At 39.2% G+C, this 12,922-nt stretch overlaps 1 protein-coding gene across 4 annotated transcripts in view; it reads right to left on the bottom strand.

The window, feature by feature from the left end:
* The window catches only part of LOC127647467 (centrosomal protein of 112 kDa-like), a 308,426-nt gene that overhangs the window by 209,942 nt on the left and 85,562 nt on the right, over positions 1 to 12,922 (bottom strand). For all 4 annotated transcript variants that reach the window (XM_052131726.1, XM_052131727.1, XM_052131728.1 and 1 more), the window contains exons 10-11: positions 5,685 to 5,784; positions 410 to 528 (exon numbers count right to left, since the gene is read on the bottom strand). In XM_052131726.1, coding sequence (XP_051987686.1) covers positions 410 to 528; positions 5,685 to 5,784 — 219 coding nt within the window. The remainder of the gene's footprint in view (positions 1 to 409; positions 529 to 5,684; positions 5,785 to 12,922) is intronic.

The following is a 12,922-nucleotide window of genomic DNA, read 5'->3' as shown; positions in this document are numbered from 1 at the left end:
TTCATCTCAGAACTGGTTGGTTTGGTTCACAACTCTTTAACTAATTAATAACTTTCTGAAATGGGAAAACGCTTTAGAAAGCAAGGCTGATGAAAATATGGTTGCTCACTGTTGCACAATATAATCTCCACTGTCCACTCTGGCACAACAAGTACAACGAGACCTCCAGAATATTATGTTTAGAAATAGAGAACAAAGAGAATGTTTTATAAGGCCTTAAGCAAGATACACTTCAACCGAAAGCCTGTACAAAGGCAGGTCAGGATTCTCCAGAAAAAACCCAAAGAATATGAGAGCTCTTCTTCACAATCCCTGCAACATTCAGATCTCCGCCAAACTCAAATGTGAGTGTTCAGTGTTCAAAGCTCCGTGTGCTGCAGGGACGGGCCAGTGGAAACCCGTGCCTTACCTTCTTCTCCCATTGGTTTCTCAGAGATTCAGCGCTCTGATCAGACATTTTCTTGAGCTCGCTGATCTGTTTGTCTTTGGTCTGTTGGATGACCTGGGAGTCCCGCAGTAGGCTCTGAACTGCAGGGGAGAGAGACACATATTCAGGCTTGACCGCAGGGCATCTCTCTGTCTGCTCACACCCCGGGCTGCCCCATACACCACAAGTCTTCAACACTTGACCACAATGCCAACAAATAGACAGAAAAGGACAATAAACAACAACACATGGACCAATATGTCAGAGTGTAATGTAAGTTTAGTTGAAGCACATTAAGCCAGGATAGGTTACGCAGAACAAAGAATGAATCGCATTTAGAGGTTGTTGTTGCAGCAGGCATAACTTACAGTATAAAGCATTAACAAATCATTAGTTCATAATGAATTCATTACTTATACAATAAGTGTTACTTTATTGTTAATGCATCAAGGCCCTGATTTATTAAAGAATTGCGTGTATAAAACATGTGCAAACTTGTGCCTGGAAGTCATTTTGTTACTGGAAACTGCAAGAGCAAATGATTTGTGCTGTGCATCATGCTGACATTGTGGCAGAACAGACACTTTGAGAACAAATGATACATAAAACACACATTGTGAAATCATTGATCATGTTTTATTCAGTTATTTTAGCATTTGATACTATAACTGATAACATATTGATCATCATCACACAGTTCTTATTACTCTGAAAAAATATATAACCTAGAAAAAAAAAATATGCACTTCAATGTTTTAATTGTGTATAACTTTTTTAACTGGCAAAATATTGTGAAATAATTTAAGTGGCATTCTCTCCAGTGCTTGATGGAAGTGGGCCGGCCGGTGCCCATCAGTATGCCGAAAAGGTGTGTTTGGTATCCGATGGCTTAACGTGTTTATAATATTGTATTCTTTGTGAATCAGGCATCCTCCACTCCACAATCGGTCTAAAACGTTTCAAGAGAAAAATGTCATAAATGGGTATTCTCATCAACTACTCCGACATTTACTAAATAGCTCAGTACTAAATATTGAGCTATATACTAAATACTCACATTTTATCATGGTATTGTAATATATCAACATAAATATGTTCATGAAAAAAAGCCATATCATATTGAATAAAATAAAAAGTGTATTATTTTTGGTCCAATTGGTGCAAAATGCAAAAACGTCCATTTGGAGGGTGTGTCCAACATATTTGCATGTGTAGCTAATGTATTTGCACAGTTTTTCTTAGTAAATCACCCACAATGCATGGCTGTAGAGCCAGCACATGCAATTTGATAGATTGCACAAGCAAATTAGAATCTGATATAAAGATCTTTGTAAATCAGGGCCTAAGAGTACACACTCTCCGAGCACTTTATTAGGAACACTATGGCTCTACTTCTGCTTTTGTAGCCCATCCGCCTCACGCTAAGTGTTGTGCATTCAGATATTATATTCTTCTCACCACAATTGTACAGAGTGGTTATCTGAGTTACTGTAGACTTTGTCAGTTCGAATCAGTCTGGCCATTCTCTGTTGACCTCTCTCATCAACAAGACATTTCATCCACAGAACTGCCCCTCACTGGATGATTTTTGTTTTTGGCACCATTCAGAGTAAATTCTAGAGACTGTTGTGTGTGAAAATCCCAGAAATACTGTATATTTCTTTTTTTTTTGTAGAAATACTGTAATACCCACAAGGTATCTTTAATGTTGACGGCAACCCAATTTTAAACTTTGTGGAAAAAAAGTGTGATTGGAATCAGAGCTGATCAAGATCGGAGAAGCAGCGCGGCTCCCTCCATCTCACTTGGCCTCTCGCTCGCTCATTCACATCAACCCAGGGGTGGGACATGTCTTTTGCATTCTTCATATGGTGGAATTTAATAACCATCACAGCTCAACAAGATCACCCCAACAACAGCATGAAACGTAAACACCAGTGAAGTGGTTAGTCTACTGCATCTAAAGAGTTTAAAGTTTATAGAAAGATGCCAGTCAGACACAGTGTATCCCGAAAATGACAAAAATTCTATTTTATCTCGAATGTAAATCTGTATATTGTGTGAAAATATGCAAAGAGCATAGAGATGTAGGCACAAAAGAGTAGAAAGTCGAGTGCTTTTAATGTTATCATAAAGGGGAGTTTCCATTATTCTTTATTATTATTATTATTTCAAAAGAGCATAAAATAATATGCATCATTTCATCCTTTTCACTTGGAGTAGTTATTCCTTCATTCACAAAATGCACCTAATTGGAGGAAAGCCTGGGGGGAAAAAAGTCATATTTTAATATAGGCCTTTAATATATTTACTTTGTAGCGCAGCGAATAAAGATGCTGACTACCACGCCTGGAGGAGTCGCAAATTCAAATCCAGGGCATGCTGAGTGACTCCAGCCAGGTCTCCTAAGCAACTAAATTGGCCCGGTTGCTAGGGAGGGTAGAGTCACATGGGGTAACCTCCTTGTGGTTGCTATAATCTGGTTTGCTCTCGGTGGGGCATGTGGTGAGTAGTGCGTGGATGCTTCGGAGAATAGCGTGAAGCCTGATGTCTCCGCGGTAACACGCTCAACAAGTCACGTGATAAGATGCGCGGATTGACAGTGTCAGATGCGGAGGCAACTGAGATTCGTCCTCCATCACCCGGATTGAGGCGAGTCACTACACCACCATGAGGGCTTAGAGCGCATTGGGAATTGGGCGTTACAAATTGGGAAGAAAATAAAAACAAAAAACACAAATATAATATAGGCCTTTGTATTATTATTAATAATATTGCCTGCATTTCAAAAATCTGTTAGGGACGGCATCTACGAACATAAAGATTTCAAACGTATTTATTTATTCATCCAGAAAAATGCCCCAACATCACATCCTGGGCCATCATCCAGTCAGATGACTCAATGTTGTATTTTTCTAATCATTTTAGCGAGGCACTTAATACCGTGATATCATGGTATGTTTTGTGAAGGTTATCATACCATCAACAATTCATACTGTTCAACCCCTAGAGCTAACAATGAATACTTCAGAAATGCTGCTATTGTACATTGATAGCTCATGATTCCTAATGCATTTACTAATATTAACAAATAGAAACTTACAGTAAAGTGTAACCACAAATTGTATATAGATTTACATGTAATAAATTAGACAAACATTTATGCAAAATTAACACTCACTATTAAAGCAATTAATGCTCAATAAAGGTCATAATAAAGCACTGACTAATTGATTCCGAAGTATTTTTAGTGACCTAACCTAAAGTGAAAACCGCTTATGACAAATAAAACATGTATTAGAGTGGCCGTGAAATAACAATCTCCACAGCATCTCACATTCAACAAAATGCACAAAACCATTAACCATTAACTAAAAAGGAATGCTTCATAAACATCCTCAAATATGGCTTAACCTATCAGATTGTATCTAAAAGCTTCATTAAATTCAATTTTACTGATTTCACAGTCTTGAGATGAGGTATACAATAATGTTCCTCTGTGTGCTCTAACACACGCAAAGGGGCACTTCAACTGTGCATTCAGAAAGTATTCAGACCCCTTCATTTTCTTCACATTATGTTGCAGCGTTACGCCAAAATGCTTTAAATTATTAGTATTTTTCATTTCAGTCTACACATTATACCCCATAATGACAAAGCAATGACACTTGCATCATATTTCTCTGGATCATCTTTTAGATGTTTCTACATTGTGATTGGAGTCCACCTGTGGCAAATTCCATTGATTGGACATGATTTGGAAAGGCACGCGGCGCACACACACACACACACACACACACACACACACACACACACACACACACACGTTGTGTTTCCATGTTTTATGGGGACTTTCCATAGACATAATGGTTTTTATACTGTACAAACTTTATATTCTATCCCCTAAACCTAACCCTACCCCTAAACCTAACCCTCACAGAAAACTTTCTGCATTTTTACATTTTCAAAAAACATAATTTTGTATGATTTATAAGCTGTTTTCCTCATGGGGACCGACAAAATGTCCCCACAAGGTAAAAAATTTCGGGTTTTACTATCCTTATGGGGACATTTGGTCCCCACAAAGTGATAAATACACGCTCACACACACACACACACACACACACACTTGTCTATATAAAAGGTCTTACAGCTGAAAATGCATATCAGAGCAAAAACCAAGCCATGAGGTAAAAGGAACTGCCTGCAGAGCAATGCAACATGCCAATACTAAACAAGAAAAGTGACTTATCAAAATGATTAAAGGCCATTTTGCAAAAATGAGTACACATCCTGAAAGTTATAATATAAAACTTAATAATATGTTTTTTTGTGCTAGTTGAGAGACATTGATCAGCAGATTATAATTTTCAACCATCACTTAAATGATGAAAGAAAATGATTTAAATCGCACAAAAAGGAATTAGCAAATCACTTTTGATTCAAAACAAAGTAGCAAAAGTGACACCGAAATTAAAAAGGATAGACTTGTGACAAGATTCCTGAAATGTTCAGATGGTTGCTGTAAGCTTTCAGCTCATGAGGAGTGATTTTTGTTTTGCTAAGAATCGCCAAACACGCGCCTCAGAACTGGCAAAAGCTGTGGGAAGGCAAACTGGAGTGCATAAAAAGCTTGTTTAGCCTTTGCCAAGGCCCATACTGATAAAGATGACTCATACTCATGAGCCCAAAGGTGGAATAAAAAATGCATGGTGTCACACAGGAGTACAGTGGGATGGTACCCACAGTGAAGTCCAGTGCTGATAAAGTTCTTAAATGTGGATTTATGAGTGCTGAATTGTACTTCATCAATAGCATCATGAATTCACAGATGTTTAGCAAAATCTTAAAAGAGAAGATGCCACCCTCTCGCCCCACCCTGGGCTGTTGGGCACTTTTGATTTTTACAATGACCCTAAACATTATTCCAAAGCCACTGCTGCATTCTTATATATGAACAAGATAGTGTGTCACCCATCATTATCAGTATTAACAGATTTGTGTAAAAATTGGGTTTAGCGACAGCAAATATTATCATCACTGTATAAAAAACAATGTGTGTGTGAAGTCCATGCTGTACAACATGTCTTCTTTATAAGGTGCAGCTTTTGTTGAGTTCCTGTGCCAGGACTTATGGCTTTTATGGGCTGGTTGTGGGAGTGGAGCACAGTAATGGCCTATAGGGTAACACCGTCCCACAAAAAGAGCGCTCAGAAGGTGTACTGTAAACACGACCTGCTCCATATCCTCCACTCACCTCTCTTCTCCAGCCTCCTGACGGTCTCCTCTACCTCCTTCTGCTTGCCTCGATACATGCTCTTCAGCTCAGCAATCTCACTGTTTTTCCGCTCTAAAATCTGAGAAATAAAACAGAAATTTCATTTGTACAATTTAGAGTTACTAGGTTTTTTGGTGGTTCCTAGGGCATTGCAAAGTGGTTTTATGGTGTTGTGTGTGTGTTTTAGAACATTGCTATGCAGTTGCTACAGTATTCTGGATTGTTGTTAGGTGTTATTCAGCGGATGAGTGTTTTGAGCACATATACATTCAATTGTGTGCTGTCAGAGTATGCACTGCATTTGATGTAGGATGCATTAATCGGTCAATAAAAGTACAGCCGTGGCCAAAAGTATTGGCAGTGACATAAATTTTGTTCGCTGCTTCAGTATTTGTAGATTATTTTTTCCACATGTTTCTATGGTATACTGGAAAACAATGATACACATTTAATACGTTTTAAAGGCTTTTATTGGCAAAAACATTCAATATATGCAAAATCAATATTTACAGTGTTGACTCTTGTTCTTCATAACCTCTGCAATTCACTCTGGCATGCTGGATATCAGCTTCTGGGCCAAATCCTGACTGATGGCGATCCATTCTTGCCATATTAGTGCTCGGAGTTGATCTTCCGCTTGTCCACTCGCCTTTTGAGGATTGACCACAGGTTCTCTATGGGATTAAGATCTAGGGAGTTGACTGGCCACGGATCCAAAAGATCTATGTAATGATCTCCGAGCCACTTCATTATAACTCTTGCCTTGTGACTCGGTGCTCCATCATGCAAGAAAATGCACGGATCATCACCAAATTGCTCCTGGATTGTTGGGAGAAGTTGCTCTTGCAAGAACATTCTTTATTCATGGCAGTGATTTTGGGTAGAATTGTGAGAGATCCCACTCTCTTGGATGAAAAGCAACCCCACACATGGATGGTCTCAGGAAGCTTCACTGTTGGCATGACACAGGACTCATGGTAGTGTTCACCTTTTCTTTTCTTGACTATCGATTTCCCAGATGTCCCAAACAGTCAGAAGGGGGCTTCAACAAAGAAAATAACTTTGCACCTGTCATCTGCTGTCCAATCCTTGTACTTCCTGCAGAATTTCAGTATGTCCTTGATGTTTTTCGTGGAGAGAAGTGGCTTCTTTGCTGCCCTTCTTGACACCAGGCTATTGTCCAAAAGTCTTCGCCTCACTGTGCGTGCAGATGCACTCACACCAACCTGCTGCCAATATTGAGCTCTGCACTGGTGGTGACACGATTCCCTATCTGACTCCTCAGGAGGAGACGGTCACTCTGGGACATCCTGAAGCCTTCTTCACTGCAGCTGAACCTCTCTTCTTGAAGTTCTTGATGATCCGGTAAATGGTTCTTTCAGATGCAATATCCTTTGCAGCAATTTCCTTGCATGTGAGGCCATTTTGATGATAAGCGATGAAGGCTGCACGTCTTTCTTTAGAGGTAAACATTACTAACAAAAACACAATGATTGGAAGCACTTCTTCCCTCCATTTATAGCAATCAGTCTGCTTTTATAATCCAATCAGAACGATCGAGTGATTTCACATGACTAGTACTCGTTCACACTTTCCCAGGTGCTGCTGATATGATTAGTGAAATGATGTTAGCTGATCATTTTGTGCCAGGGCCAAAAAACTGTGAAATTTGGGTTTTTGTGATAAAGTTCATTTTTGTGGCCAATGAAGCTTCTTGCAATTATTTAAAATGCTTCTGATCACTCTGCACAATAATCTAGAAACAATGTGAATCAACACCACAACAACTGAAGCAGAAAACCTTGCAAAATAAATTTTTTTTTTCACTGCCAATACTTTTGGCCATGGCTGTACATTCTTTAGGTATAAATACATTCCAGACTTATTTCATCTGAGAACGTGGGCATTGTCACATGATTCAAATATGTGATGCAGTAACAACAACCACAAAATAATTTACTCTGGTTTTGTTAAATAAGCACCATTTAAGCAAATGAAACAACTTGGTATATAAAGCACTCATATTTGAATTATTATAATTGGTTTAATCCAGCATGTTTAACATGACATCTCAGCACCCAAGGCATTATGGGATAATACATTGTCCAGTGCATGTACACTTCAGAATCTCGATGGAAATAGAAGGTCATACGGTTATTTCACACTTACTCTTTTGTGATCACTGAGGATTCGGACACCCTACTAAATTGGTATCCTGTTTTTGGCACACTATGTAGTTGGGAAGTATGCCTATCCGAACGCAGCTTTTGTTATGCGATTGCTGCAGTGTTCTAGGTGGTTCTATCGCTCTGTTTACACCTGGTATTAAGAAGTGTTTTGGGCAATCCGTTTGAAGCACGATAAAGACAAAGACAAAGGGTCCAAAATGTTTTGATATTTGTCCAATTCAACAACATTCGGAGGTGGTAAAAAACGAATGTGACCAAGACCAAGATTAAATGAAAGCATATTTAAGCGAAACGGTGTGCCATTTTTTGTGCTTTATTATCATGCAATAATACACTGACATAATGATTGATGTTATTGTGAAATCAGAGACCTTCCTCTGAAATACCAACAAAAGTGGTGTAAACAGTGATGTGTCTCGATTGGACACTTGTGATTGGATCGCTCACAACGCATCTTAATACCAGGTGTAAACAGGATGTGCATACGTAATCGACCGATAGGATCCTGTGAAAAAGAACTTCACATGGTATTGACCCATCTTTAGTGAGATTTCAATCTGAACAGAGCGTACTGTACATGTTCAGCTGCAAGGGCATTCCAAATGGCATCAAGAATAAGTGAACATCGATACATGACTTAACAGGAATTGGAGAGGGAAATTTACCCACCAGTCACTGCAAACTTTCAGAGTACTGACAAAGTTTGGCTAAAATTAAATAAACTGAAGTGTAAAAACTGATGTTTTAAGCAAGCATACAGGTATGCTTTCTATGCAGTTCAGTGCGAGTGTAAAGTGCTAATGCCTGTCAATCATTTTGGGTGTTCTTATAGTGTTGTAGTTGAAGCAGATCATTGGGGCTTAATGCCATATTCCGATTCATAAAGTAGTTGTCAGTTTAGGGTGCTACTTTGCTACTGTTGTTTTTGACAACCGTGAGAACATGCATTAAAGGCCTCTATATACTTCCTACGAAATCAAAGAACGAAAGGGTAAGACTTAATTTAAAACTAAATCTGGCCAAAAAGAAGGTGTTTTTGTATTTGTTTTGGTGGTTCGTAACAGCTTGCTGGGGCAAACCTTTAGGAAAAATTCTTACAGGCTGCAAAGCACCTTACTGTCATTGGTCCACGTCATTGGCAGGTGTGATCTAGAGCTCAACCTACCTTGAGGCTCATCCTGATTATGTTGTTCAGTCAGTGAAAGTCAGCCAACAGGAACATATCTGCCTGTAGTTATTAGTGAGCTGGTGGGAATTTACCTACTGTACATCTGTACGATCTTTCGCTTAGAGATACTTTCCAAGACCATGTCATGCAAAGTTTGTTTGTTTAATTAGTATACTAAAAGAATAAATTCTTCTCAAATACTCTCAAGTGCCCATTCACTTATCCGCGTATAGTGTGTTGGCGCATTAACATCATGACTTCATAATGAAAACAAGACAAATGAATCATTCAGTGGTTAAAACGGCTTCTTTTACTGACCTCTTGTGATTTCTACTCACAGAATGAGGCATAAAATGATCGATCCCACAGTGATGTGGCAGGTGTCTGAATGTTCAGAAATGGTGTACCGTAGTGCGGCCATTTAGAACTTATTTTTACTCCTGAAAGAAGAAAGAATAAGCACTTCTCTGGAAGTATATCGGGACCTTAATATTGCTCTTCTGCTCAGGTTTTGAAAAGAGAGGGTGTGGCAAAATCATAAAGCATAATATGCAGTGATGTAAAAAAGTATTTGCCCCCTTCCTGATTTCTTCTATTTCTGTGAATTATTCATACTAAATTGTTTTAGATCTTCAAACTTGATATAACATAAAAAAGGCAATCTGAGTAAACACAAAATACAGTTTTCAAATATACAATATATACAGTGGGTACGGAAAGTATTCAGACCCCCTTACATTTTTCACTCTTTGTTATATTGCAGCCATTTGCTAAAATCATTTAAGTTCATTTTTTTTCCTCATTATTGTACACACAGCACCCCATATTGACAGAAAAACACAGAATTGTTGACATTTTTGCACATTTATTAAAAAAAGAAAAACTGCAATATCACATGGTCCTAAGTATTCAGACCCTTTGCTGTGACACTCATATATTTAACTCAGGTGCTGTCCATTTCTTCTGATCATCCTTGAGATGGTTCTACACCTTCAATTGAGTCCAGCTGTGTTTGATTATACTGATTGGACTTGACTAGGAAAGCCACACACCTGTCTATATAAGACCTTACAGCTCACAGTGCATGTCAGAGCAAATGAGAATCATGAGGTCAAAGGAACTGCCTGAAGAGCTTAGAGACAGAGTTGTGGCAAGGCACAGATCTGGCCAAGGTTACAAAACAATTTCTGCTGCCCTTAAGGTTCATAAGAGCACAGTGGCCTCCATAATCCTTAAATGGAAGACGTTTGGGACGACCAGAAGAAAGGTGTGGTGGTGGTTAAAGCACAGGGCTGTTAATCAGAAGGTCAGAGGTTCTAACCCCACGGCCACCACCATTGTGTCCTTGAGCAAGGCACTTAACTCCAGGTTGCTCCGGGGGGATTGTCCCTGTAATAATTGCACTGTAAGTCGCTTTGGATAAAAGCGTCTGCCAAATGCATAAATGTAACTCCGTGACTGTTCTTGAATGGCCCAGCCAGAGCCCTGACTTAAACCCAATTGAGCATCTCTGGAGAGACCTGAAAATGGCTGTCCACCAACGTTTACCATCAAACCTGACAGAACCTGGAGAGGATCTGCAAGGAGGAATGGCAGAGGATACCCAAATCCAGATGTGAAAAACTTGTTGCATCTTTCCCAAAAAGACTCATGGCTGTATTAGATCAAAAGGGTGCTTCTACTAAATACTGAACAAAGGGTCTGAATACTTAGGACCATGTGATATTTCAGTTTTTCTTTTTTAATAAATGTGCAAAAATGTCAACAATTCTGTGTTTTTCTGTCAATATGGGGTGCTGTGTGTACAATAATGAGGAAAAAAATGAACTTAAATGATTTTAGCAAATGGCTGCAATATAACAGAGTGAAAAATTTAAGGGGGTCTGAATACTTTCCATACCCACTGTATATATATATATATATATATATATATATATATAAGCAGCAAAGCATCCCCAAAACATCACACTAGCACCACCATGCTTGACCGTAGGTATGATGTTGTGTTTGATTTATGCCAGATGTAACGGGACCCCCGTCTTCCAAACAGTTCCACTTTCGACTCATCAGTCCACAGAACATTCTCCCAAAAGCTTTGATGATCATCAAGGTGTGTTTTGGCAAAATTCAGACAAGCCTTAATGTTCTTCTGGGTTTGCACCTCGCCACTCTTCCATGGATGGCTTTTTTGGCCAGCGTCTTTCTGATAGTGGAGTCATGAACAGTGAACTTTATTGATGCGAGAGAGGCCTGCAGTTTCTTTGATGTTGTCCTTGGCTTTTTTGTGACTTCCTGGATGAGTCGTCACTGTGCTCTTGGAGCAATTTTGGAAGGTCGGTCACTTTTGGGAAGCTTCACTACTGTGCCACACACATACTGTATATTGTTATCTTGAACTGTTATCAGCACAACTCAATCACTGTCTGTGTTTGTTGATGTTGCAGGGTATTCTAAATGAACACATTTTGTCATTAAAAGTGAACTTCAACAGATGTCCTGTACCAGTGAGTATAGCGAGCAGTGAACTGTGGATTTCAGAGTGTTCAGGGTGGTTACTAGGGCATTGCTATGGTGTTCTGGATTGTTGCTAGGTAGTTGGTTAGTAGTAAAAAAGCCAACCCACAATTATAGATATTATGATTGTCTGTAATATGGCTCTCGATGAAAAAGACATGGGTGTATGTTGAGCGCGTGTAAAACCAGCCTCTTTTTAATGCTGCACTTAATTCTCTTGGAGAATTAAGTTAAAAAGAAACTCAATGCTAAAATGATATCCTTGTCCATTGTGAATTTTCAGTGTACAAAGCACCGCCCACTCAGAGGTCACTGCCAAACCAAGCAACTTCCTATTGCTCAACATGACAAATTCACCCGTAAAAGTTCACCAAACTTGAGCTCCACAGAAAAGCTGCAAGAAAACTTCTTCCTCACGGGAAGTCCACTGTGCTAAATTCACGATTGAGCAATTTTCCGTTGAGATGACTGTACTTCACCTGCTGAATTTAGCAGTGCAAATATAAATGTTACCACGTCTTAAGGCTTTTTTTGTTTGCCCATTAGATCATTTAAAAAGTAAAAGCACATATCCCAAAGCTGACATTTTGAGATTTCATTCACGAGCACAAACCGTGAGGGACAAGTTAAGTGCTGAAGTTTAATACTTACAGTTTTGGATTTGTTAAAATCACTAACCCTAGTGCACGTATGAGCAATAATAACAGTGAGGCTTGCCTAAATAAACCGCACTAAAAAACAGAGACATTCATGACACAGAGACGAGGGATGACAGAACATTTATGTTCCAGACCATCCAGCTAATCTCTAGTCATAAATACATTTCAGTGGGAACAGAATTTAAAGAGAGGTTTGTGGTGCTTCAATATGACAAGCTAATGCTAGCTGCAGATTACAGAGGATAATGTTCTTATTCACAAGCAAGACCATGAAGGAACTCGCCTCTCCTGCGTCACTGAATGCTGGAATTTACTGCTTTGAAGCCAACGTTTGGAGGAAGGGGGGGGAGGGGGTGCAAGATCCCCCTTTTTTCAGAGCAGGGTTTTTGGGGTAAGTATATTATCTGTAACAGTAGCGTAAGCTTAAAGCAGCAGATGACAAACCACAATGAATGCATTATTATTCTCTGGGAAGAAAGATTATTCTTCAAGACGTGCCCATGACCCAACTGACAGGGAGTGGTTTTTAAGTCGTAAACAAATAGTTTAACGAATCATTCTCATTCACTTCTGAGCACTGACTCGTATTTGTTATTCACTGAATGAGCAAACTGCACTGTAGTGCAGGCTATAAAGGAGCAGTTTATTGGTTGAACAAATAAGCACTTTCACTGAGCGAGTTGGTGT

This window comes from Xyrauchen texanus, chromosome 8, assembly GCF_025860055.1.
Source record: "Xyrauchen texanus isolate HMW12.3.18 chromosome 8, RBS_HiC_50CHRs, whole genome shotgun sequence".
NCBI lineage: Eukaryota > Metazoa > Chordata > Actinopteri > Cypriniformes > Catostomidae > Xyrauchen > Xyrauchen texanus.
Note: the sequence above shows the minus strand (reverse complement) of the source record. Positions and strands in the feature narration are given on the sequence as shown.